We start from the raw sequence: 27,451 nt of genomic DNA on the forward strand, positions 1-27,451 counted from the left end.
CATTCCAACACTATCTCTCGGAGGGAGGAGGACCTCGCCGGACGTGCTCTCGTCCTCTCAGTCATCGCCGACAACCCCGGCGGCCTGGCTGACTCCATCATTCCTGAGTTGGCTCATCGGTTTGAGATCGAGGAAGGCTTGCTGTCCATTCAACCTCTCGGACCAGCCAGCTACCTCTTGATTTCGCCTGATGAGCACTTAGCCACAAGAATCTACAATGGGGGTCGCCCCCTCTCCATCCCGCCAGGATGTCTTCACGTGATGCGCTGGTCGCGTTTCCTCGGTTCTTCGGCGGCCCGGTTCCCTCATGCGGCGGAGATCGAGCTCCTGGGCATCCCAGCACACGCCTGGGATTTGGAGACGGCCTCCCAAATCTTGGGCAGTTGCTGCGTTCCTTGCGGCATCCATCCGGACACGGCCGTCCAACGTGATGTTTTTCGGCTCGCTGTTCACTGCTCTGACCCAAGCTCTGTTCCTCCGGCCATTGATCTCGTCATCCCGGAGCCGGCGATGGCTTTCGTGGATGGGGATCAATCGCAGCATGCTCTCTCCTACCCAGTCCAAGTTCGGGTGGCGGCGTTCGGTGCCCCTGTGGAGGACGATCAACTTCCACCGCCACCTCCCTCCGCCGGTGGTGATCAAGGTCATCGACGGCGGTGGAAACGGCGCACCCATAGTCACAGGATTCGGGGTCGATGCCTCGTCCCTCGACCCGGGAACGTCGTTCCGATTCGAGGGTCGGGGTCGAAGAGGGTCAGTGTCCCATTCAAGGTTGGATCGTGTCCCGGTTTGAAAGGGGTCGCAGCCCCATTGCTAGCAGATTTAATTGGGATAAGGAGGTTAAGTATAGTGGATTGATGTGGTTTTTATTAGACAATGAGCTGAGTACGTATTGCATGATCTAAATGTACTTTTTTATATATTTCTTATATGCTTGTGCAGATTAGTTTCTTCATTAGTAGCATATATATAGTTTTTGTCTTTATCGACCCGAAGTATCGACCCCGATGAATCAGGGTCGCGTCCCACATAATAATTTATCGTTCCATAGATGTATACCCCCTTCGTACCATAATTTTATAAAGTGACGACCCTCGACCCTCGACCCCGTTCCTCGACCCGATCGACCCAGGAACTTTGTGACTATGGGCGCACCAAGTCATCTTCCTCTGCTCCGGCGTCTGGTCCGTCTGGCGGGTCCCAACGCGCTCCGGTCCACATGCGACTGGGCCCCACGACCGCTGCATGCACTGCGGCGTCCCGAGGTGGCGTCTCGGTTTCTACGCCCTTATCTCACCATCGAGCCACGCATTGGGTCGCTCGTCCGCGCGCTGTGGCCATTGAGACAGCCACCGTATTGATGGCGAACCCACGAGCTGAGGCCGGTGCTTTGGGTGACGCCCTGTTGGGCGCTGCAATTGCCCCCTCGGTTCCAGCAACTACCTCGACAACCTCGTCTCCCGCACCGCCTCTGGATCCTGCACTGCCTCTTGTGCGTGCACCTGCACCACGGTTGTCGGCGACTCCGGAGCTCGGCGCGGCGCCAGCCTCGATCCCGCCCCCTGCAATTACTGAAGTTGTTGATCCGACGACATCCGTGCATGCCGTGGCGTCCGCTTTCACCACCGTAGACTCAGCTCCTTCTACGCCGTCTGGCCTCACTGGGGATGCTGCTGCTTTGGCGCTGCTGTTGGGGTCCGCGTCTGCCAAGGCCATGGACACTGCTGCGGACGGCGCGCCCCTGGGGGAGCTCTCGACCTCCGTGGGCGCCGCTTCTTCGACGCCGGCCTCCTTCACTTGTGCCGTTGGAGAGGTTGTTGCCGCGGCGCCCGACTCGACCATCGTAGGTGCTGCCCCTGCCTCTGGGGCGCCTGCAATCACCTCCTTGGCCGCGAACGCATCTCCGGATTCTACTCCACCTGTGATCACTTCTGCTGCTGGTTCAGCCCAGTTGATGGCTGCGACCACTGCCAGCGTGGACGCACCTTCTGTGGCTGTGGTAGGCGTTTCTCCAGTTCCTCCTGCGATCACCGTTGAGGACGCGTCTCCGGAAATTTCACTACCGTTTGACGCTCCTCCGGCGACTGCAGAGCTCACTGTTGAGATCCTGCCTCCGGTCCACCCATCTGTTACGACGGAGACCTCTGCTGATCCTCCAGCATTCCCTCATCGCATGCTCCCAGACAACTTGATCGTCTACAGTCGTACTCCAAGAAGAAGAGTCGAAACCACTCCTGCTGCTGAGTTCATCCCGGCAGTCCAGAAGAGAAGAAAAAAGACACAGGGGCCTGTGACCATGCCTCGACGCAGCCGCAGGTTGGCAAATTTGCCTCCTGAAACTGATCGTGCCGTGGCCTCCACGGTCTGCAGAAAGCTAGGTCTAACCACCAAGGAAGGAAGAATCTCTGATGAATGTCTCGACTGGTACGTCAAGTCCTACAACAACCTGCTGGGCCGTGATGATGTAGCTGCCCTCTCTGCACTGTTTGGCTGGGCAGTACCAACTGAAGAGCAGTTTGATGCTGTGACCGCTGTAGCAGTGGTCTGATGTTCTCCCTTCTGGTCATGCTCTTCTTTTTCCTGTCAATGGATAGTGTTAGTATTTTGGTCTGGAATGTACGTGGGTTGAATGACAAAAACAGAAGAGATAACTTACGAAAAGTGGTCGAGACATCACATCCTGCTGTTGTCTGTCTTCAAGAAACAAAGCTTGCACATATATCTGATCGTGATGTGGCATCTTTCCTCGGCCCTGAGTTTGTGCATTTTGTTTACCTCCCTGCTCAGCAAACAAGAGGTGGAATTCTCCTGGCCTGGCGTGATGGCTCCTTCTCTGTCGACCACCATCTTGTCCACCGTCACTCTGTGTCTGTTTTACTGAGTAACAATGATGAACCGGCTTGGTGGCTTACTGGAGTCTATGGACCGCAGCAAGATACTGAAAATGTAGCCTTTCTTGAGGAGCTTCGAGAAGTGAGAGCCAACTGTTCCGGGCCTTGGATGTTGGCCGGAGATTTCAACATGATTTACAGCTCAGAAGACAAGAACAATGAGAACATTAACAGAGCTATGATGGGACGTTTTCGCCGGTTTGTGAATGATCTGGACCTTAAAGAGCTCCCACTTCTTGGAAGACGTTACACCTGGTCGAACGAGCGCGATTCACCAACTCTTGTCAAACTGGACCGAATTCTTTGCACTAATGATTGGGAAGATCTATATCCGGAAAGTTTGCTACAGAGCTATGCCACTGAGATGTCGGACCATTGCCCTCTGGTCCTTGGTCTACGAGAGGGAATCCGGGGAAAAAAGAGGTTTCATTTTGAGAGTTTTTGGCCGTGTCTTTCTGGTTTCCATGAAACAGTGGAGCAATCCTAGGAGCAGCCAGTGCAACCTTGCTGCCCTCTTGAAATAATATACATCAAACTAAAACGACTAACAAAGGCTCTACAATCTTGGAGCCAGAAAAGTGTTGGCAACGTCAAGGAGCAGTTAGCACTTGCTCGGCATATTCTTTATCACCTTGAACTTGCCCAAGATCACCGTTCCCTCTCACAGGAAGAGAACTGGTTGAGAAAAGAGCTCAAAAAACATTGCCTAGTTTTGTCCTCCCTGGAAAGAACTATTGCCCGCCTTCGCTCCCGGGTCAGATATCTCAAAGATGGGGATGCAAACACCTCCTTTTTTCATAAACAAGCTAGCTTCCGCAAGCGCAAGAATTTCATCTCTAAGTTATTAGATGGTGATCAAGTTATCACTGGTCAAGAGGAGAAACACCAGCTGTTCTTTGATTATTTCAATGGTTTGCTGGGCACTGCTGTCCCTAGGATTTCTACCCTAGACCTGCCGGCCTTCCATAGAACTGGCACCGATCTCTCTTTCCTTGACCTGCCTTTTTCAGAGGAGGAGGTTTGGGCAACAATAAGATCCCTCCCAGCTGATAGAGCACCAGGCCCAGATGGCTACACGGGACAATTTTACAAATCCTGCTGGCCTATAATCAAGATGGATTTTATGGCAGCCATATGGAGTCTACAGCAGGGAGATTCGAGGAAATTGGAACTGCTCAACTCTGCATTCATCACTCTAATTCCCAAGAAGGCAGATGCATTGGAAGTCAAAGACTATCGACCTATCAGTCTTGTGCACAGTTTTGCAAAACTGGTAACAAAACTCATGGCAAATCGCCTAGCCCCCCATCTGAACAGCATGGTTGCAACTAATCAAAGTGCATTCATACAAGGAAGATGCATACATGACAATTTTATGCTAGTACAACAGACCATCAAAGTTCTGCACCGTCGCAAGATATCCAGCCTATTCTTGAAACTCGATATTTCTAAAGCCTTTGATTCAGTATCATGGAGTTTTCTTCTTGAAATACTCTCTCACCTAGGCTTCGGTGCGACTTGGCGCAGTCTTCTCTATAACCTGCTCCGCTCAGCCTCAACTCAAGTGATGCTAAATTGTGAACCAGGGGATTTCATCTTTCACCAACGAGGGCTTCGACAGGGAGATCCCCTTTCTCCCATGCTTTTCATTTTGGTAATGGATGCGCTGAATAGTTTGTTTACAAAGGCTGAATCAGAAGGTCTGCTACGACCCCTTCATTCTTCTGGGCAGCGCCTATCTTTGTATGCTGATGATGTAGCATTATTCATTCGCCCCGAAGCAGAAGATTTGCATCTAACAAAAGACTTGTTATAGATTTTTGGTGAGGCATCCGGACTGCAGACCAACCTCCAAAAGAGCTGCGTCATTCCTATTCAGTGTGATGGTGATATTGTGGAAGTGGTCAGCCAGTCCTTACATTGCACAACTTCTTCCTTTCCAACCACCTATCTCGGTTTACCTATCTCCAACAAGAAACTAAGAAGAGGTGATCTCTTAGCCTGGATTGAAAAAATAGCAAATAAACTCCCTGGATGGAAGGTCCCCCTCATGAACCTTGCTGGTCGAGCGGTACTTGTCCGATTTGTTCTCACCGCCATCCCAGTCTACTTGCTGATTGCTCTCAAGGTCCCTAAATGGTTTATCCGGGCAATAGATAAGATAAGAAGAGGCTTTCTTTGGAAAGGACGGAAGGAGGCAAATGGAGGTTGCTGTCTAGTTGCTTGGGAGAAAGTTATGAGACCACTCGACCTGGGTGGACTAGGCATTCACAATCTTGAAGTCATGGGGTGGGCACTCCAAATGCGTTGGCTTTGGTTTGAAAAGACCAACCCAAATCGCCCTTGGGCTGGCCTTGAAATACCAGTCCATCCTAATACTACTGCACTGTTTTCTATATCAGTAGTAACTACTGTGGGCAATGGAGAAAACACTCTTTTTGGACTGATCGTTGGCTGCTGGGAACCAGACTTGAGGACCTTGCACCATCTGTTTTTCAGGCTGTTCCAGCACGGGTAAGAAAAGCAAGAACAGTGGCTGAGGCTTTGGTTGATCATTCTTGGGTATCTGATATCAGGGGGGCGCTAAGCTTGCGTGGACTTGTGGAGTATTTGGAACTGTGGGATGCCCTAACTGATTTTCAGTTAAACAATTCTGTAGACCAGCATCACTGGAAGTTTGAAAGCTCAGGTACTTTCTCCTTGCAATCTGCATATAGAGCTTTCTTCATTGGTTCCATTCAGTTTGAACCATGGAAACGTTTGTGAAAATCATGGGCTCCCAACAAATGCAAGATCTTTGTTTGGTTGGCTATTCGCAATCGCTGTTGGACTGCTGATCGGCTCCAAAAACGGGGGCTCCCCTATCCAGCCCGCTGCCCTCTCTGTGATCAGGAGGATGAAACAGCACAGCACATCCTCACCTCCTGCGTGTTCGCCCGGCAATTCTGGTTAGGCATTCTCCAACCTATGGACCTGTCCTCCTTGGTGCCCACTCGACAAGCCAAATCCTTTGCTTAGTGGTGGAGAAAATCTTGGAGAAAGGTACCAAAACAGAATAGAAAAGGTTTCAATTCCCTGGTTATTCTTGGAGCCTGGACTCTATGGAAGCATAGAAATTCTTGCATTTTTGATGGATCGGCTCCAAGTGTTCAAGTTGCTCTACAAGCCTTCAAAGATGAATCGCATTCCTGGATTGCTTGTGGTGCTAAGGGCCTTGCTGCCCTGGGATCAGGGAGAGCATCCTATTAACAGTGTTAGTTGTGTTACTATCTGTGGTCAGGTCCTGCCCCTTATTTTGCTTGTAATAGTCCTAGAAGTGATGTAAGTCCTACTCCCCTCTCTGGTCCAAGGGGGGGAGTGGTTCCTTTTGTATTTGGACCTTTTTCTTCTTCTTAATACAAAGATACACAGCTCTCCTGCGTATTCGAGAAAAAAAGAATTCACATTCCTTTTGGTTTACTCCTGAATCAAAAAGACATTAATTAAGAGCATATATAAATGTATGGAATTAATCGACTAGGAACAGGAAAATGATATATATATATATATATATATATATATATATATATATATATATATATATATATATATATAAGTTGGCTGTAAATGAGAGGAAAAAGAAAAGATGAGATGGAACTAAGTAGGCCTTTTTGTGAATGTTGCCTAAAGTAACGAGCAGGCCAAGATATATTGGTAGTGTTGCCTAAAGTGCGTGATTATGATTGCACCATCTAAAGCGCATTGTCGTTAGTTCGTTTCGCCTTTGCTTCAGCCTTTCTGAAAATTATATAACCATGTTGCTTTTTCTTTCTGAAAGAAGAAGAGGGAAAGGTTGAAAGGTTTTCTTTTTCTGAAAGGGAAAAGCAAGGCTTGAACTGGACCAAGTTTACTTTGTTCTCTTCTCTTTTCTTCTCTTCTCCCAGCTATTGCCTATTTATTTATTTGGAGACCGTGGATGCAGTTTAATCTGCACCCTATATATATGCTGAATGCTGTGCTGTGACCAGCAACTCAGCTCATTTTATTATTTATTTTACACAAAATCATCTTATATATATAGTTTATGAACCGTTTTACTTGTCTGGTTGCAAATAATTAATAATGGACCGAGATTCTAGTTTTTTTTCTATATGTTTGTGGTGAACTAACAACTTTGGATTGGAATATCCCTTTTATTTCGTGATGCACCACTTTGTAAGCTGGCCATCTATCTATCCTAATCCTACGTGGGAGTTACTTCCGTGCACTGTAAAGTACAACAATATAATATAATATATACCGGACTCTCCAAATTAAGGGCTTGTCAAATTTAAATTGCTGTGATTATTGTCAACTTGTTACTACTCGTCATCAAAACCGGGTTCCTTAAGCGGCAGAATAATTAAGATCCAAATATAACGATGCCACCAGTATAATGCACATGATTTTCAACTCAATTAATTACATAGTTGTTGGCAAATAAATCAATGACATATATATGCAGTTGTTTTCAGCTGTCTATAGATCTCTCCTGATCTTGTTTGTGGCCTACATGTTCTACTACCGAATCTTCTTTTTTAATTTCTCTGTGCACTTAGCTAAAAGATTAGTCTAGGACAACTTAGACCGTCCACAGCGGCCGGAGCATCCGGTGGAGCAAAATGCTCCTTCCCCTTCTCGTTCCCCGTGCCTCCACTGTCTGCAGTGCCAAACAGTGCATCTACAGTGCCAAACAAACAGTGCATTTGCTTCTTCATTTGCTCTGGCCGCTGTGGAAGGTCTTAGGCCCCCTTTGGCACAGCTGCGCCGGAACAAGCTTCGGCTTCGTGGTACAAACATTACTGTAGCATAACTGTTCTACACTGTTTTGGACTGTAGCAAGAAACCAGAGCAGATCAAGGCCTAAAATGAACCGGAAAAGTGGTGAAGCTAGAAAGCGTATCTTCACCAGCTTAAGGGCTCGTTTGGCGCAGCTCCGCCCGCAGGTGCTTCAGCTTCGTGCTACAATGTCGCAACACTGTGCTGCATAGTGCATTGTGCTGAACTGTAGCAGAAAGCGAAACCAAAGCCCGAGGAGCTACAGCCAACAGCACGGGTGGAGAAGCTGGCGAAGATAGGAATCGTGGTTTTGCTAGCTTCGCGCTATAGTGTGCTACACTGGATGAAGCCGATGAAATCGAAGCTGCGCCAACGAGCCCTAAACTTCACCTTGGCACAATACTACTACAGTGCTTCCACAGTATCTGAAGCTGGTTCTAGCGAACCTGCGCCAAAGGGGGCCTTATAGCGGCAGCTGCGAGGTCAGTCCAGCCATGCATATCCATCCGGTACACCATCAGCTAGCTAGCTAATAATGATTCAGGATCGGAAAGGCATATTATTAGTAACTTTCCTTCTTCTTTTTTTCGTTAAAAAAAGGGGACGGGGCGTATTGACAGAGAAAGTAAACAAAAGTTACATTATATACAGCCAATTTCCTTTTACTTATTAACTACACGCCATTTATATTGACGGGCAAATCGTCCCAGCTAGAATAAGGAACCAGGCCGCCAATAATAGACTGATCACGTCGGTGTCATTTGTCACCTACCAACCTCTACTATTCATACAGATGGCGCGAATTAAGCGGCAAGCGATCCAGTCTTCCAGGGGCCAAAAGCAGCTGTCTGTCAATTTTTTATTTTTAATCCTTGCTGTTGTCGGGAAGAATGATTACGGACACTAACACTTTGACCTAATCTTTTTTCATATTTGAATAAAATAAACCAGAGTCCCGCAAAAAAAAAAACCCAGAGGAACTAGCTAGCTGCAGGCGACGATGCGCGCCACATGGCATTCTCTAACTCGATGCTAGCTCCCAATTTTATAACAAATTTATCAAGCGAGGCACTTGTCAAGCCAGCTTCCACAACGAAACACGCATCTTCTCATCTTCATCAAATTAATCTAAAGAAGCCGTGCGTTTTGCATTCTCCTTCGGTAGCTACTGCCCTTTCTTTCTTTTTTTTTTATAAAAAAAACAATGGCCACAGTGCATTCTGGTTTGGCCTCCGAGATTTGGCAATTGCCTCCATTGTAATATCTTATCCTTTTTTTTCACTTCGTTTCTGACAAACAGAGGTCAAAGGGCAAGGGAATCTTAAAAAAGAACTTGAAGAACGGCTCAGCATCGTTGCCCTGAGAAGGTATACGAAGAAGGTTTGAAGCCCTGAACCGGATCAAGATATTTATGGCTCTCACATAAATAAAAAAGTAGGAATTCAATGAAAAATAGATATACACAAACAACAATACTACTCTTACACCCTTCTAATAGAAGAACAAATCCCCAACGACCACAGGAATATCAGGAAGGTTGGGCGCGAAATTTGGGAGGGCCATCACCACCAGGCAGGCGTCTAGCATAGTACGGTCCGTACAGGCAGTCAGGTCAGCCATGCATGGTCACCCGCCTGCTGCTGTGTTTGCTGAGAGCCTGTTTAGTTACGAAAAATTTTCACCACTCCTTTAAACACATGTATGAAGCACTAAATATAATTAAATAACAAAACTAATTATACAGTTTGGATGTACACGACGAGACGAATCTTTTGAGCCTAATTAGTGTATGATTAGCCATAAGCGCTACAGTAACCCACATGTGCTAATGATGCGGTCAAAGACCTCAAAAGATTCGTCTCGCGATTTCCAAGTAAGTTCTGAAATTAATTTTTTAATTAGTGTTCGAAAAACCCTTCCGACATCTGGTCAAACATTGACATGACACCTAAAAATTTTTTTGTTTGGGAACTAAACGCCCCCTGAGATGGGTCAAATCTTTGCTTGCAGACGACGACCATTTTACTACTCATCATCTTTACCCATAAATACAGTAAACACAAAAAAACATCACATCGAATATTTTGGCACATGCATGGAGTACTAAATGAAATCTATTTACAAAATTTCAACACAAAATTTTACATGTAAAAAACTAAACACGGCCTTAACTTCCCCGTTTAAAATTGTTGATTTGGTGCAGAAACTAGATAATGTATATGTGCAGCAGGTGCTCAGATCCTTCACCACGTCTTAAGTAAGGCTGTGCCGGGTTTTAGTTTAATGTAAGTTCATCACGCATGCTGTGTTGTTGATGATTGGTTGACAACTGTAACAAAGAATCAAACACTAACACGTACGCCAGGGTTAATTGCAACAGTGCATTGCAAGCTTTCATAGCATAAAAGCACAAGACGAGTTCAGCTACAACTAAGCAGCACTGTTCACCAAACCAGCACTAGGCAACCAGCAATACCAGCCACCGGCCACGTCCAGCCGAACAAAATGTCAAGAGACGAAAGTGACATATATATGGTCTAAGAACTATGAATGGTTCATGGACAAAATACCTGTTTCGGCTCAAACAGGTTTTCAGATTAAATCAAAGGGTTTTTAGTTTTTACATGCCCGTTGAAAAGGTGCAACACATGATTGCAAAACGGTGGCAATGCTGCAAAATATTATGTCGCCATTTTACACGCAAGCCAAGCTAAGTCTCTCTATCACCAAACCCACAGGACACGTCTGCATCACTTCAAAAGAAGAAGTCGTATGATGAAATAGAAATTTCATTTTTGGGCTTTGTTTCCATGCTTGCTCTTCCTTTTATCCGTTTGTTTTTGGGGCCGTTTAGTTCTCAAATTTTTTTGCCCAAAATTTTTTCTCCCCTTTGAACACATGCATGAAATATTAAATATAGTTAAACAACAAAACTAATTGCACAATTTGAATGTACACGATGAAACGAATCTTTTGAGCCTAATTAGTGCGTGATTAGCCATAAGTGCTACAGTAACCCACATGTGCTAATGATGCGGTCAAATGCCTCAAAAGATTCGCCTCGCGGTTTCCAAGCGAGTTCTGAAATTAGTTTTTTAATTAGTGCCCGAAAAACCCTTCCGACATCTAGTCCAACAATCGATGTGATCTTTAAATCAAAAAATTTCACTAAACACCCTCTTTGTTTTTCTCCACAGAGCAGAAGATCTTGGTTGTCTGTCTCCCCTCCTCTGCTTGCTCGGGCGTGTCCCATCCATCCCATGTGTGTTGTTGTGGACTCCCACTCCTCTCTACTTGCCTGATGACCCTTCTTCTTCGCCAGTTCTTCACCGCCCCCACCAGTACCACATCATCCCATCCCGCCCACGCAGTTTCACCCAACCCCAATCCATCCATCTATCAGGAGGTGAAAAGCCTCATTACCCAGCTAGCTGCGCTTTCCTGTTTGCTGCATATAAATCTGGAAGGGGAGCAGCACGAACAGGAGAGAAGGGAAGGAGATCCGTGAGGAGGGAAGCCCGCCTCCATGGCTGACAAGGAGGGCAACCTCGAGGCCGTCCTCAAGGAGGCAGTCGACCTGGTATGGCTCCCCTCTCTCTCCAAATTTCTCTTTGACTCCTTGCACGGGCGACTTCTTGGGAAATTAAAGCCTGTGCCTTTCTGTTCTTTCTCGGCTCCTTTTCCTAGATTGTTGTTCATGAATCTTTCAAAAAAAAAAGATTGCTGTTCATGGTCTACGAAAGTCGCATCTTTTAGCAAAGGCTTTGATAACCTGCAGGCTGCCTTGGGGGTCCTTGTTCTGTGGATTCCCGAATTATAGGTGACATTTTGGCATAGGGATTTTTTCTATTTCTCTGCCTATTTCTCAAATCTATTCGGATTACGTCGTCGAGACATTGACATATTTCTGCTCCTGTCTGATTATGGGCGTACTGTAACTCGTTACAATTCAGTGAGGGTGTTGCTCACCTGAGTTATTGCGTCACTCAACTGGTGCTGCTTATCCTTTCTGCAGGAGAACTGCCCCCTCGAGGAGGTGTTCGAGAATCTGAGATGCAGCCGCGAGGGTCTCTCGACCCAGCAGGCGCAGCAGCGCCTTGAAATCTTTGGCCCCAACAAGCTCGAGGAGAAGGAGGTCTGATTACCCTTTTTCTCGACACGCGGGTTGTGTCGAATTGTCAGCTTCGCACATGTAATGATTGCTTAAATTTGGTATTTTGATGGTCGCAGGAGAGCAAAATTCTCAAGTTTTTGGGATTCATGTGGAATCCACTCTCCTGGGTCATGGAGACTGCAGCAATCATGGCCATTGCTCTTGCCAATGGAGGGGTAAGACAGTGAAACCTGTGGACAGACTTCAAATTCCATTTTCAAGCTCTTCCCCCCTGTTTTCTTTTAGTTGGTGTATCTTACTAATTTTAGTTGTCTTGTGGTTATGTCATCAGGGGAAACCACCGGATTGGCAGGACTTTGTTGGTATCATAACTCTGCTTGTCATCAACTCAACAATTAGTTTCATCGAGGAAAACAATGCTGGCAATGCTGCGGCTGCCCTCATGGCTCGTCTTGCTCCTAAAGCCAAGGTCCGTTACCACCCATTCTATGCTGTTTCCGGCTATGTTTTGCATGAAGATTGTGTCTACTAAGCAAGGTTTTTAAGGCGTCGGCGTCCGAGCGGAAAAAAAAGCTGGGCTTCGCCGTCGCCTTACCATTCCTCGCCTTGGCCGGCGTTCCAGTGCCGCCCCACCGGGGGACGGAGCTGCGCCGCCGCCTCCTGTCCTTCCTCCTCCCATCCTCCTCCTCCTCCGGTCTTGCATCGGGTGGAGGCAGCGGCTGGTGGCGGAGGAGGCAGAGGCGGGCGGCGGAGGAGGCAGGGGTGGACGGCGACGAAGGAGGCGGAGGCGGAGGAGGGTAGCGGCTGAGGAGGAGGAGGAGGAGGAGGAGGAGGAGGAGGAGGAGGAGGCGGGCAGGCAGCGGCGGCGACGCGGTCGGAGGAGGAGATGCAGAGGCGGCGGGATCTGAGGAGAAGCAGAGTCGGCGGGATGGGGGATGGGCGGCCGGTAGGGTTGGGGACATTGGCGATAAGGTGGAGCGCGTGAGGGGGTGGGGGATGGGTTCAATTGGGTTGGGCCGACTTAATGGGCCTATTTTGCACCTCTAGGCCCAGTGATCTTCTATTTTTTCTTTTCTTTTACAGGTAAATGTATGTGTTTTAGAGGTAAATGAATGTGTTTTACGAATAAATAAGGCGTCGCCTCGCCTCGCCGCCTTATTGCCTAGGCGTCCGAGCGGTGGCGCATCGCCTCGCCTCGCCTTACCGCTTTAAAAACCTTGCTACTGAGCCCTTACAATGGTCTGAACCGACTTATTTTTCATCAGGTTCTTCGTGATGGCCGATGGACTGAGGAAGAGGCAGCCATTCTTGTACCAGGAGACATTGTCAGTATTAAACTAGGAGACATTATACCTGCAGATGCACGCCTCCTTGAGGGGGATCCTTTGAAGATCGATCAGGTTCTTCGCATTGTCATCACTTTCTTAAACCACTTAGCCTTTGATGATCCATAGTGATTTTTTTCCTCATAACTTCTCTTGCATGAAATTAGTCTGCCCTTACTGGAGAATCACTCCCGGTCACCAAAGGTCCTGGTGACGGCGTCTATTCTGGTTCGACGGTCAAGCAAGGTGAAATTGAAGCTGTTGTGATTGCCACTGGTGTTCACACTTTCTTCGGAAAGGCTGCACACCTTGTTGACTCCACGAACCAAGTTGGCCATTTCCAGAAGGCAAGATAGACAGCTCTGTCTCATATGCATGTATTCTGAACCGAATTGTCAATGTATACCATTGCTTATATTGTTACTTGATTGGTGCAGGTCTTGACGTCTATTGGGAACTTCTGTATATGCTCAATTGCTGTGGGAATGTTTGTTGAGATCATTGTCATGTATCCTATCCAGCACAGGGCGTACCGCCCTGGGATCGACAATCTCCTAGTCCTTCTAATTGGAGGCATCCCCATAGCCATGCCAACAGTCTTATCTGTAACTATGGCTATTGGGTCGCACCGTTTGTCTCAACAGGTTTGTTAATGGATCATCACATCTGTTGTAGTTCTATTTTTCTATGGATGATCATATCATCGCATTTCACTTTTTTTTACCTCTGTTGATATAATATTAATTAGTTTGATAATGTTTATCCAGGGAGCTATCACAAAGAGAATGACTGCAATCGAGGAGATGGCTGGCATGGATGTTCTTTGCAGTGATAAAACTGGAACATTGACCCTGAACAAGCTTACTGTGGACAAGAACCTTGTTGAGGTGAGACAAGAACAACCATTTAGCATTCTCTTAGCTATCTCATGTATGGTTTAAATAACTTTAAGTTTGTAATCCAGGTTTTTGAAAGAGGCATTACTCAGGATCAAGTGATTCTCATGGCTGCTAGAGCATCTCGTACAGAAAACCAAGATGCTATTGATACTGCTATAGTTGGGATGCTAGCTGATCCTAAAGAAGTATGCTGCAGTGTTAAAGGCTCTTAGCAGAGACTAATGATTACATTCCTTATATGATGAACTGACTCTGTTTATGTTTTCGTGAAGGCACGTGCTGGTATCCAAGAAGTTCACTTCCTGCCATTCAATCCTACTGACAAAAGAACAGCATTGACATACATCGACAGTGATAGCAAAATGTTCCGTGTTAGTAAGGGTGCACCTGAGCAGGTACCACATGAATCAAGCATCAACTAATTATGCCTTGATATCTCTGCATTTCCTTATGAAAGCATTTCATTCAGATCTATGTATCATTGCATAATATAACATCATGCCATATACTTAATGAATGAGCTACAGATTCTCCATCTGGCTCACAACAAATCAGAGATAGAGAGGAGGGTTCATGCTGTGATTGATAAATTTGCAGAGCGTGGACTTAGATCACTTGCTGTCGCATATCAGGTGAGAAGACAATGCAGCTTATATCTTGGCTTGCTCTCCACTTTGCATATCTTGGATGTAGCTTGTAGATTTTACCAGTTTTATGCATATGTTGTCTTAGTGGTGAGCTGTTCTATTCTTACGTAGGAAGTACCTGAGGGGAGGAAAGAAAGTCCTGGTGGCCCATGGCACTTCGTTGGTCTCATGCCACTTTTTGACCCTCCAAGACATGACAGTGCTGAAACAATTCGAAGGGCACTGAACCTTGGAGTTAATGTCAAGATGATCACAGGTATGAAACCAGCTGAACAGTATAAAAAAATGGTTCACTTTCTATTTATACAATTTCTTATTTCTGAGGGAATGTGCTTTTGATGTAATACTACTCATCAACAGAACATATTTTGTTAGAAGTACATTATGGCCTGGTGGGGGCTTCATCACACTGACATGACTTCTTGGTTTCTCTTGATCTCAAGTGTTTTGATTTGTTTTCTAATTTTCAGGTGATCAGCTGGCGATCGGAAAGGAAACAGGCCGTCGCCTTGGAATGGGTACAAATATGTATCCTTCTTCTGCTTTGTTAGGACAGAACAAGGATGAGTCTATTGCTGCTTTACCAGTTGATGATCTCATCGAGAAAGCTGATGGTTTCGCTGGTGTATTCCCTGGTATGGTTTTTAAGGAATAAATATTGTTGGGAGGAGGCATAAATATTTGATTCTGGATTAATTGAGTAACTGTTTATCTCCAGAACACAAGTATGAGATTGTGAAACGTCTGCAAGCACGGAAGCATATCTGTGGAATGACTGGTGATGGAGTAAATGATGCTCCAGCCCTAAAGAAAGCTGATATTGGTATTGCTGTTGCTGATGCAACTGATGCAGCTAGGAGTGCTTCAGATATTGTCCTCACAGAACCTGGACTTAGTGTTATCATTAGTGCTGTGCTCACCAGTCGCGCAATTTTCCAGCGTATGAAGAATTACACGGTATGCTAGAAGTGGAAGTCCGCTCTCAATTATGTTATGTTTTTCCTTGTGCTATTTCTCTAATGCATTTTTATTATGGCAGATCTATGCTGTGTCGATAACCATCCGTATCGTGGTAAGTTTTCCTTGTGCGTCAGTAGTCAGTACTTCCGAACTGAAACTTTTAGATCATTGTGTGCTGATTCTGGGATTCTGTTTGGAATTAAATTTCTACTGAATTCAACAGAATCAGAACTGTTTGTGATATTCCCATGCATGCCTCGTATAATATATTCATCTAGGATTGAAATCATATGCATGGATCCTGCAATATTGCTTGAAGGCTTAACTACCACTTTCTTTTTCCTTAAACTTGACAGCTTGGATTTATGCTCCTTGCCCTCATTTGGAAATTTGATTTCCCACCATTCATGGTCCTAATCATAGCAATTCTAAATGATGGTACTTTCCTCCCTCTGTCTTTGAAAGAAATTGAAGTATAAACCAGGAAAGGTTCTAATGCTGTTTGACCATTTGGTGTGATGAATAGGTACCATAATGACTATATCAAAGGATCGTGTAAAACCATCCCCACTACCTGACAGCTGGAAGCTGGCTGAAATTTTCACAACTGGAGTTGTCCTTGGTGGATATCAGGCAATGATGACTGTTATCTTCTTTTGGGCTGCATACAAGACAGACTTTTTCCCAGTAAGGATTTTGATCATGTGTTAACTGCATTTGGATTTCAGTGAATCTATGATTGTTTTAAACGTCAGAATTGGCTAGAGAACTTCTATACTTTTCAGGGACTTTACTTATTTTTGCTTACAACAACAACAACATAGCCTTTTTTTCCCAAGCAAGTTGGGGTAGGTTAGAGATGAAACCCGAAAGAAATAAGTTCAAGGTTCAGGCACATTGATAGCTAGTCTCCAAGCGCTCCTATCCAAAGCTATCTCTTTAGAGATATTCCAATCCTTAAGGTCTCTCTTAACCGACTCATCCCACGTCAGTTTATGTCTACCTCTACCCCTCTTTACATTATCGACCCGCTCAAGAACCCCATTACGCACCGGCGCCTCAGGAGGCCTTCGTTGGACATGTCCAAACCATCTCAGCCGATGCTGGGTAAGTTTTTCCTCAATTGGTGCCACTCCGACCCTATCCCGAATAACTTCGTTCCGGACTCTATCCCTCCTTGTGTGCCCGCAAAACCACCGCAACATCCGCATCTCTGCTACACTCAGTTGCTGGACATGTCGCCTTTTTGTAGGTCAACATTCAGCACCGTATAGCATCGCCGGACGAATTGTTGTCCTATAAAATTTGCCTTTTACCTTTTGTGGCACCCTCTTGTCACAAAGGATGCCAGAAGCTTGCCGCCATTTCAACCAGCCAGCTGAAATTCTATGCCTAACATCTTCATCAATGTCGCCATCCTTTTGTAGCACCGATCCTAAATACCGAAAAGTATCCTTCTGGACCACCACTTATCCATCTAGACTAACGTCTCCCCCCTCATGCCTAGTCGCGCTGAAATCGCACATCATGTACTCGGTCTTGGTCCTACTAAGTCTGAACCCTTTCGACTCTAACGTGCGTCTCCACAGCTCTAACTTTCTATTAACTCCTGCCCTACTCTCGTCAACTAGCACCACATCATCAGCAAAGAGCATACACCAAGAGATCTCACCTTGTATATCCCTTGCGACCTCATCCATCACTAAAGCAAATAAATAAGGGCTCAATGCTGACCCCTGGTGTAGGCCTATGTTAATAGAAAAGTCAGTAGTGTTGCCATCACATGTCTGGACAAACGTCGTCGCATCCTTGTACATATCCTTAATGAGGGTAATGTACTTAGTTGGGACTTTGTGCTTCTCCAAGGCCCACCACATGACATTTCTTGGTACTTTGTCATATGCCTTCTCAAAGTCAATGAAGACCATGTGCAAGTCCTTCTTCTGTTCCCTATATCTCTCCATCAATTGTCGTATTAAGAAAATCGCCTCCATGGTTAACCTTCCAGGCATGAACCCAAATTGGTTTTGGGTCACACTTGTCACTCTTCTTAGGCGATGCTCGATAACCCTCTCCCAAAGCTTCATTGTATGGCTCATCAGCTTAATCCCACGGTAGTTAGTACAACTTTGAACATCACCCTTATTTTTGAAGATAGGTACTAATATACTTCTCCTCCATTTTTGCTTACTTCTATTAAAATATTTCAGAGAATATTTCATGTTGAAAGCCTTGAGAAGACTGCTCAAGATGATTTCCAGAAGCTTGCCTCTGCTGTTTACCTGCAAGTCAGCACCATCAGCCAAGCTCTCATCTTCGTGACAAGGTCCCGGAGCTGGTCATTTATTGAGCGACCAGGGTTTCTACTGGTCTTTGCATTCTTGGTTGCGCAGCTGGTGAGCTCTTACTCCCTTTCCTTTTGAAGTACGTCATGAGTTATAAGTTGCATCGAGCTAAAATCTCACCTTTGCTTGCAGATTGCTACAGTGATTGCTGTGTATGCTGACTGGGCATTCACTTCAATCAAAGGCATTGGGTGGGGCTGGGCTGGTATTGTGTGGCTTTACAACATCATCTTCTACTTCCCACTCGATATCATCAAGTTCCTCATCCAATATGCTCTTAGTGGGAAAGCATGGGATCTGGTCATTGAGCAAAGGGTAATCAACTAATAATATGCATTGTCGCCAGGTGTGTATTGGAGTGTTGGGTATCATGAGTGTGGTTAACGGACATCATCTTCCTGTAGATTGCGTTCACAAGGAAGAAGGACTTTGGCAAGGAGGAGAGGGAGCTGAAGTGGGCACATGCACAGAGGACCCTCCATGGGCTGCAGGCACCGGATGCCAAGATGTTCCCAGAGAAGGCTGGGTACAACGAGCTGAACCAGATGGCTGAAGAGGCGAAGAGGAGGGCTGAGATTGCAAGGTAGGGCCACATATGACTTTGTTGCTCAATACCAACAACAGTTCGTGCTTTCTTATGTATACTAATCTTTAGGCCCACCCATGTCCTTTTTCCCCTATGAATGCATTATTATTACTACTGATAGATCCATTTGTGGTACACTACTGGTAGGCAATAGTTATTTATTAGAGGACTTAAAGGTTGCTTGATATTTATGTGAAGTTGATTGATGGGGTTGTGGATGATTGTTGCAGACTGCGGGAGCTTCACACACTCAAGGGACATGTGGAGTCTGTTGTGAAGCTGAAGGGGCTTGACATCGAGACCATCCAGCAGTCCTACACGGTTTGATATTGCCTGTCCAGAAGAAGGGATTCTTTTATCTTTTTTTCTTTTTGGCCACCGAAGTGTGAATTTGATGGTGGCTGGCCTCTCTTTGTTTTATTTAACTGACTGAACTGGAATCATATCACCCGACAAGTACTTGGAATGAGACGGAATCGCTTGATCTCTGTAATCAGTCTTTTTGTAATCAGCCATCCATGGGAAATGGGATGCATGGGTTGTTAGTTACAAAGATTCTAGGGTTCTACACTGGATCGATATCTAGGCATACAAGATCGAGTACGGGTATATCTTCTAGTAGATAAACATGGGGTTCATCCTAGTTCTAGTAGGAGAGAGAGAGAGGAAGGTATGGAGATGGAGGTGCAAACCATCCGTGGAAGGGGGCGCAGAGGAGCTCGACCCCGCGGGTGCCATGGCGTCGATGGAGTCGAGGATGGAGGCGAGGAAGTCCGGGTTGGCGAGACGTGGATCCGGCGGCGACGATGGGCGGCGAGGGTACCGGTACCCTTCGGGCCGGTACCGGCACTGGCCGGGAACGGCGGCGTTGGTGGGGAACGTCGTGGCGGTGCTGGGGTGCTTCTCGTCGGCCTTGCGCTCCCTTAGATCGGTAGGGTTTGTGGGAGAGGGGTTTGGCAGCGGTCAACTTGAGCGTTCGTGCCCCGGCCCCCCTCCTATTCTATATAGCGCAGGCGACGGGGGCCCACCAGCCATAATGACTGGGCGCCCCCGATCAGGGCGCCATCAAAGGGGATTTGGCCCGATCTTTGGATCGGGCCTGGAGATCATATCCAACATTCTCCCCTTGATCTCTTATTTTTTTATTCTTGTTCTTTATCTGAGTTTGGTTCATCCCATCGCAGATCAGTGTATAGGGCGTGCCTCGTCATGACAGTTATTACTGTCAGATTAACAGCCACAATCACTTTTCTGGTCTGAAACAGAGTCTTATTCTAGGGCCCTCTTTGTCCAGGAATCATAGGTTTTCCCTTAAACCCATGCCGGCTAAGTGTTCTCTGAACACATTGGGTGGTAGGCCTTTTGTAAGCGGATCCGCTAACATCTTGTTCGTTCTGATATGTTCTAGACAAATAGTTTGATCCTGGACTTTGCTCCTTAACAACATAAAACTTAATGTCGATGTGTTTGGCAGCACCACTCGACTTGTTGTTATGAGCATAGAATACTGCTGGCTCGTTGTCGCAGTATAATTTCAGTGGTTTTTCTATGCTGTCGACCACTTTCAATCCGGGTACGAATTTCTTTAGCCATGTGACCTGCCCCGAGGCCTCATAACATGCCACAAATTCAGCATACATCGTGGAGGATGCTGTAACTGTCTGTTTGGAGCTTTTCCACGATATTGCTCCTTTTGCAAGAGTGAAGATGTATCCAGATGTGGACTTTCTATCATCTGCATCTCCTGCAAAATCTGAATCTGAATACCCTTCTATTTCTAAAGTTTCTGATTTTCTATATGTTAGCATGAGGCCAGTTGTGCCCCTTACATAGCGCAAAGCTTTCTTTACCATTTTCTAGTGCTCTATGCCTGGATTACTCTGGTATTTGCCAAGTACCCCGGTAACGAAACTTAAGTCAGGGCGTGTGCACACTTGTGCATACTGTAAGCTTCTGACAGCTGAAGCATAAGGCACTGCCTTCATTTGCTCGAGCTCATACTGGTTCTTGGGACATTGATGTTTCCCGAAACTGTCGCCCTTGACTATTGGAGCAGGTGTGGGCTTGCTCGCATGCATACCGTATTTCTTTAATATCTTTTCTAAGTATGCCTTTTGTGATAATCCTAAAACCCCTCTTCTTCTATCTCGGTGAATCTCAATTCCTAAGACGAACGAAGCTTCACCAAGATCTTTCATATCAAATTTCGAGGACAAGAATTTCTTTGTCTCCAGTAGTAGATTAACATCACTGCTAGCTAGCAGAATGTCATCCACATACAAGATGAGGAAAATAAATTTTCCGTTCTTGAACTTCGCATAAATACAATTGTCCTCTTCATTTTCTTTAAATCCAAACTTTCTAATTGTTTCATCAAATTTCAAGTACCACTGCCTCGAGGCTTGCTTCAAGCCATAAATCGATTTTCTCAAGCGGCATCCTAAATTTTCTTTGCCTTCCATGACAAAACCTTTGGGCTGTGCCAGGTAGACATCTTCATACAAATCCCCATTTAGAAATGCCGTCTTCACATCCATCTGATGCAATTCTAAATCATAATGTGCCACTAAGGCCATTATTATTCTGAAAGAGTCTTTACATGAGACCGGAGAGAATGTTTCATTGTAATCTATTCCTTCTCTTTGCGTGAAGCCTTTTGCCACGGGCCGCGCTTTATGTCTTTCTATGTTCCCTTTGGAGTCACATTTCGTTTTGTAGACCCACTTGCAGCCTACTGTTTTGGCTCCTTTGGGAATTTCTTCTAAGTCACAAACTTTATTGGTATTCATGGATCTCATTTCATCTTCCATGGCTGCAAACCATTTGGATGAATTGGTGCTTTTCATGGCTTCTTCAAAAGAGGTGGGATCACCCTCATTCTGTATTTCTTCACTATGATAGACTTCATAGTCTTTAAAAATAGCTGGTTTCCTAGTTCTTTGTGACCTTCTCGGGGCCACTGCGACTGGTATTTCTTGCACAGGAGGCTGTTGTTGCTCCCCCTCATCCATGGCAACGGGTTCTATTTGGTCCTGAGGAACAGGGTCCTCATTTCCATTTAATGCCAAGCTAGCAGAACCAACAACAGGTGGTGGCACTGCAGTTTCTTGCACTGCAACGTCAAGTAGACTGACAGCAGGTGTTGGCACTGCAGTTTCCTGCTCTATCGGTGCCACAACCACAGGTAACGAGAAATAAGGCTCTTGAATCATCGGAGTGGGAACGTATACCCGCTTCTCCTCAAGGTCGATTTTTCTGGCTACTATGCTCCCCCTGATCATCTGATCTTCTAAGAAGGCAGCGTGTCTTGTTTCTACAAACTTTGTGTGTCTGTCGGGACAATAAAAGCGATATCCCTTAGACTTTTCTGGATAGCCAATAAAATGGCAACTGACTGTCTTGGGATCTAGCTTTCCAATGTTCGGATTAAACACTTTGGCCTCAGCTGGACAGCCCCATACGCGAAAATGATTAAGCGAGGGTTCTCTTCCTGTCCATAGTTCATACGGTGTTTTCGGCACCGATTTACTTGGCACCCGATTAGGAATGTAAATGGCGGTTTTTAACGCCTCCATCCACAAATTAATCGGTAACGTGGAGTAGCTCATCATACTTCTGACCATATCCATCAGGGTACGGTTTCTTCTTTCTGCTATTCCGTTCTGCTGAGGCTCGCCCGGTGTAGAATACTGGGCAACTATGCCATTTTCCATAAGGAACCTTGCAAAAGGTCATGGAACTTGGCCATAGGGGGTGTGTTGACCGTAGTACTCTCCCCCACGGTCGGATCTGACTATCTTAATCTTTAAATCATGTTGGTTTTCTACTTCTGCTTTGAATATCTTGAATTTATCCAATGCTTCTGATCGTTCTTTAATTGGATAAATGTAGCCATAACGCGAGTAATCGTCTGTAAATGTTATGAAAGAAACATAACCATCTACAGTAGTGACAGGGAATGGTCCACATATATCTGTGTGAATTATTTCTAGAATTCCCGCACTTCGTTTGGCACCTTTCTTTATGTTCTTAACGAATTTTCCTTTAATGCAATCAATACATTGTTCTAAATCTGAAAATTCTAACGGTGGAAGAATTGATGCTGTCACTAAGCGCTCTATTCTCCCCCTCGAAATATGGCCTAAACGACAGTGCCATAATTTTAACGAAATTGCATCAATTCGTTTGCGTTTCTTAGTAACATTCTCATATGAGGAGGCATTTTTATTCCCAGAACATACTGCATTCACATTCTCAGATAATGAAAGCAAATATAATTTGTCTTGTCGGAAGGCAAGACCAACACATTCTGAATTAACTTGTATCTTACACTTGCCATCACCAAAATGACAAGCAATAGCGTCATCATCTAATTTAGACACACTTATTAAGTTTCGTTGCAAAGACGGTACATAAAGAACATCTCTCAAACAAAGTACAAAACCACTATGTAATTCTAAATGAAATTCTGCAATGGCTTCGACTTCAGCTTCTACACCGTTTTCAACTTTAATTCTTCTTGCGCCTCTTGGTAGGGTCCTCCTCATACTTGATCCCTGTAAAGAATTAGCAACATGAGTAGTTGCACCAGAATCAATCCACCAAGTGGATTTGTCATAACTTAAATACAGGGATTCATCTACAAAAGTAATGGTGTCATCACCCTTTCTTAACAACTCTTTCAGGAATTGTGGGCAGTCCCTCTTGTAGTGCCCTCTCTTTTTGCACTTCAGGCACTGGTCTTGTTCAACTGGAAAATTTTCCCAGTCTTTCTGTGGAGGTGGTCTGGAAGGACCACTCTCATGCTGATTCTTGCCTGGTGGGAAAGGTCTCTTGTTATGCTGAAAGTTCTTATTCTGAAAATTCTTTTTCTTGTGTTGAACTTGAAAAGCAAGCTCACCACCATTGGAGTTCTTAAGGCAATCTTCTTCTTGAACACACATGCCAATCAGCTTGTCAATACCCCAATCTTCTGGAAAAGCGTTATAGTTGACATGAAATGCCTCAAACGCTTTTGGTAGGGACTTGAAGACCAGCTGAACAATGAACTTTTCTGGCAAAGGCATGTCCATTGTCTTAAGCTTGTTGGCCATGTGGCTCATTTCTAAGATATGTTCTCTGATGCCACCGCCAGTGTATTTCTTGGTGATAAGCTGCTCAGCAAGAATGGCAGCATAAGTCTTGAAAGAACCAGTAAACTGACTCTTCACCTTTGCTAAATATTCTGAAGCGGTGTCACAATCTGGGATCGCCATCTTGATGGCATCTGAAGTGGAACCCTTCATGACCATAAGACACTTGCGGTTGGAATCATTCCAACGTGTCTTGTCAGCATCATATCTGATCATAGCAGAGTCATAATTCTTCTCTCGGATAGCCCAAGCAGCAGCTTCTTCATTCTGTGCCCTTACGGGCTTTTCTGGTTCTTGTGGAGCTGGCGTTGTGATGGCCAAATCTATATTGGCCATCGCCAGAGCTATCTCCAATTTCTGGTACCATTTCCCATAGTTGTTGCCATCCAGTTCAGGAATGGCATTCACATAAGTCATAGCATTGGAGCCTGAAATTTGAATTCAAAATTTGTGAGGACAACAATAAATGCGTGTATCAATTTAACGTTGGTCAAAATTAAAACATGCAATAATCTGTACATTAAATTTAAATCACCGTTGGGCAGAAAAAGATATAATGTATACAAAATTCTGAACAAAATTATAATATTGCAATGTCAACTTTGGTCAGAAATTACAACATTATAATATACTAAAAATTCTGAGAAATAAATTCTATAGGCCTCTATATCAATTATCTCGTTGGTTCAAGTTAACATAGAGACAAAATAAATTCTTTGCAGCGGAAACATGTAAAATTCTAAATATTCAGAAGCATAATTCTTGTAAATTTCTGCTCTAAAAATAATACACGTTGGTGCATTTATTTACAGAGATCAAATTCTAAGCAAATTCATATTCAAAATGCTTCTGAAATAAAAGAAAAAGCGAATTCTGGAACTGTTCATGCGGCCCGAGACGGAAAAACGGCCCACGGCCCGTTTCCGCGCGGCCGCTCCCCCGCGCCTGGGCCCGCGGCCCAGCAGCCGACGACCGGGCCGCGGAATCGGCCCGGCGTGGCCGCCGCGAGCGCCCTCTTAGGCCTCATTTGGCCCAGTCTGCCGGCGAGAGATCCTGGCCGTCGGATCTGATCCGACGGCCGTCCGTCCATTCCGGCGGAACAAAACCCGCACGGTGTCCTGCCCAAACCCTAGCGGCTCATTTCTTTCCCCCCCTCCCCGTTTCTCACGCTCCAGCGAGTGGAGGCGACGCCGACGGCGGCCGGCGCCAGGGAAAGGTGGTGGCGCCGCCATGGCTCCCTCGCCGGCGCGCGACGCTCGCCCAGTGAGCGCGCGGCCATCGAGGTGGCCGTGGATGGTGCCCATGTTCTGGATCCGGGCCGGGTCCCGAGACGACGGCACGACGGCGTCCGGCGACCGGGTTCTTGTGCGCGCGCCGACGAGCAATGACGCGCGCAGTGGTTCTTGACCGGGAAAGGTAAGTTCCACCCTTTTCCCGGGGTTCTCTTTTAGGGTTAGGGTTTCTGGATTGGGGATCTCGGTCAATCCGAGATCAATTCGAGGTTCTTTCTTCGATTTGCATCGAAAACAATTCTTTCTCCTTCTAAACTCTATCCCAAAACCCGATCTATGCACTAGATCGGCGAGTGATACCATTGTTAGTTACCAAGATTCTAGGGTTCTACAGTGGATCGATATCTAGGCATACAAGATCGAGTACGGGTATATCTTCTAGTAGATAAACATGGGGTTCATCCTAGTTCTAGTACAACAGAGAGAGAGGAAGGTATGGAGATGGAGGTGCAAACCATCCGTGGAAGGGGGCGCAGAGGAGCTCGACCCTGCAGGTGCCATGGCGTCGATGGAGTTGAGGATGGAGGTGAGGAAGTCCGGGTTGGCGAGACATGGATCCGGCGGCGACGATGGGCGGCGAGGGTACCGGTACCCTTCGGGCCGGTACCGGCACTGGCCGGGAATGGCGGCGTCGGTGGGGAACGTCGTGGCGGCGCTGGGGTGCTTCCCGTCGGCTTTGCGCTCCCTTAGATCGGTAGGGTTTGTGGGAGAGGGGTTTGGCAGCGGTCAACTTGGGCGTTCGTGCCCCGGCCCCCCTCCTATTCTATATAGCGCAGGCGACGGGGGCCCACCAGCCATAATGACTGGGCGCCCCCGATCAGGGCGCGATCAAAGGGGATTTGGCCCGATCTTTGGATCGGGCCTGGAGATCATATCCAACATGGGTTAGTATTTGGAAAGAGAGATCTTTCTCTCTTGCTGTGGAATATGGACCTACCGATGATAGATGAATGATTGGGTGTGAGGGCCAGGTCTCATCAAACAGATCACTAACTCCTATGATTGCCTGGCTGGCTAGCTGTGTGTGGCATGACATGTGATATTGTGATGTGTGGGCTTCCGTTTCAATGAATGAATGAAATGCATGCATGGAGCTGGAGCTGGACCGGGGGAAGCTCAGCGTTGAGATGCTTCCTTGCTGTTCCACTAAAACAATGTGGTGGTGTGCAGGGTTCCAGATAGGGATGTAAACGGATAGAATACAGACGGATATTACTGATATCATATTTGTTTTTATATTTTTGTTCAAATACGGAGTTGGATATAGATAGTGTTAGTTTTTATCGGATAAGATTGTAATGGATATTAATATCATAAAATTATTTTTTTAGTATTCGGATACGAATCGGTTATGGATATTGAATACCCGAAATCGAATATGGATGAACACAAAATTTTCCAAACTGGATCAAATTTGAATATGATCAAAAAATATTCGTACATTTACGTCTCTAGTTTCAGATCTACGGATCCGTGCTCTACGGTTGTTCATAGGTTGTTGCGTTTTTTATTTTTATATTTTTCAAAATCATTTTTTACATAAATAAATTTTTGGTTTCATAATTTATAGATTTATACCCCCGCAGCCGGCCCTCTGCCGTCCTCCTGCCGGGCGGTAGGGACTTTAATGTAAATAAAATTTATTTTTAATCGCATTTTGGCCCCTGGCGGGAGGCTGCCGCCCGGCTGCAGGTACCCGCCGCCGGTGGTGGGGCGGTAGGCCTACCCGCCGCCCGGCAGGGGGGCGGCAGGCCCCTCCCGCAGGTTAAACCTTGACCGTTAGTGCGGCATTAGATGTGGTTTTAAATATTTTGGATAGAAATAAAAACCGTTAGTAAAGTAGATGAATATGAAAAGTATAACTTAGCAATTCATACACATACGCAACTGAGAACGAAATAGGGGATGCATGAGAACGAAATAAGTATAACATGACGACATGTCCATAACAAAAATACAGAAACAACTAGAAGCACCTCCTAACCACCCCGGCCATGTCGACCTCTTTTACGCTGTGTGTGGACGTGGTCTGTAGGGTAGGTGTGTCGGTCTGGAGGCCCTATGTCTCTACCTGGACGTCCGGTGGCCACAGGTGTCTGGAAGGTAGGATCGGCCTGCTGGCCAGGTGTAGAAAATAACCGACTCCAGTCTTCGAAGCTCGCCTCAAAGGTATCCTGTGTGGTTCCAATGCAGTAGCAATTAAGATATCTTAATCATCGTCTTATAAGTCATATATTTGGGTACATATTCATCATACGTATCTGTTGGTGGTGGACACAAAGAAAGACCCATATCAGGAAGCTGATGGTGCGATCCTGTAAACCGTTCAAATTATTTAAAATATTCATAGAAATAAGAAGAACATGATAAATTCGGGCTACGGATTAGGTATTTACCTTGCACATTTCAAACTGCAAGCAAGAAAAAGAAAGACATTAACACTCTAATCCAAAGTATTTGAAA

The 27,451-nt window shown here is 45.8% G+C and overlaps 3 protein-coding genes across 3 annotated transcripts; 2 read left to right on the top strand and 1 right to left on the bottom strand.

The window, feature by feature from the left end:
* The first annotated feature begins 1,360 nt into the window (after positions 1-1,360).
* Positions 1,361-2,548, top strand: LOC120701167 (mucin-2-like). The gene has a single exon (XM_039985310.1). It carries the CDS (start codon positions 1,361-1,363, stop codon positions 2,546-2,548), a length of 1,188 nt encoding a protein of 395 aa, XP_039841244.1.
* Positions 2,549-10,871: 8,323 nt separating this feature from the next.
* Positions 10,872-19,077, top strand: LOC120700267 (ATPase 11, plasma membrane-type-like). Its single transcript, XM_039984494.1, has 21 exons — positions 10,872-11,268; positions 11,704-11,823; positions 11,919-12,017; positions 12,134-12,271; positions 13,068-13,202; positions 13,295-13,474; positions 13,565-13,771; positions 13,895-14,014; positions 14,092-14,211; positions 14,299-14,421; positions 14,554-14,658; positions 14,785-14,929; positions 15,144-15,308; positions 15,392-15,630; positions 15,713-15,745; positions 15,990-16,071; positions 16,160-16,320; positions 17,844-18,029; positions 18,111-18,293; positions 18,383-18,561; positions 18,795-19,077. The coding sequence occupies exons 1-21, from the start codon at positions 11,215-11,217 to the stop codon at positions 18,889-18,891; spliced, it is 2,871 nt and encodes a 956-aa protein (XP_039840428.1). The 5' UTR covers positions 10,872-11,214; the 3' UTR covers positions 18,892-19,077.
* A 3,996-nt stretch (positions 19,078-23,073) lies between these two features.
* On the bottom strand, positions 23,074-25,471 carry LOC120701168. Its single transcript, XM_039985311.1, has 3 exons — positions 25,444-25,471; positions 23,228-24,124; positions 23,074-23,120 (listed from the first exon to the last, which is right to left on the bottom strand). The coding sequence occupies exons 2-3, from the start codon at positions 24,111-24,113 to the stop codon at positions 23,074-23,076; spliced, it is 933 nt and encodes a 310-aa protein (XP_039841245.1). The 5' UTR covers positions 24,114-24,124; positions 25,444-25,471.
* Positions 25,472-27,451: the final 1,980 nt, after the last annotated feature.

The sequence above is a fragment of the Panicum virgatum genome, chromosome 3K, assembly GCF_016808335.1.
Source record: "Panicum virgatum strain AP13 chromosome 3K, P.virgatum_v5, whole genome shotgun sequence".
NCBI lineage: Eukaryota > Viridiplantae > Streptophyta > Magnoliopsida > Poales > Poaceae > Panicum > Panicum virgatum.

Bases quoted from the DNA above. Each gene is read 5' to 3' on its own strand.
- LOC120701167 (XM_039985310.1), top strand. From the start codon at position 1,361: ATGGCGAACCCACGAGCTGAGGCCGGTGCTTTGGGTGACGCCCTGTTG.
- LOC120701168 (XM_039985311.1), bottom strand. From the start codon at position 24,113: ATGACTTATGTGAATGCCATTCCTGAACTGGATGGCAACAACTATGGG. The intron at 23,121-23,227 runs GTGATGACACCA...AATTCTTTACAG, and splicing joins GAAAGAGTTGTTAAGAAAGG to GGATCAAGTATGAGGAGGAC.
- LOC120700267 (XM_039984494.1), top strand. From the start codon at position 11,215: ATGGCTGACAAGGAGGGCAACCTCGAGGCCGTCCTCAAGGAGGCAGTC. The intron at 15,309-15,391 runs GTATGGTTTTTA...GTTTATCTCCAG, and splicing joins TTTCGCTGGTGTATTCCCTG to AACACAAGTATGAGATTGTG. The intron at 16,072-16,159 runs GTACTTTCCTCC...TGTGATGAATAG, and splicing joins CATAGCAATTCTAAATGATG to GTACCATAATGACTATATCA.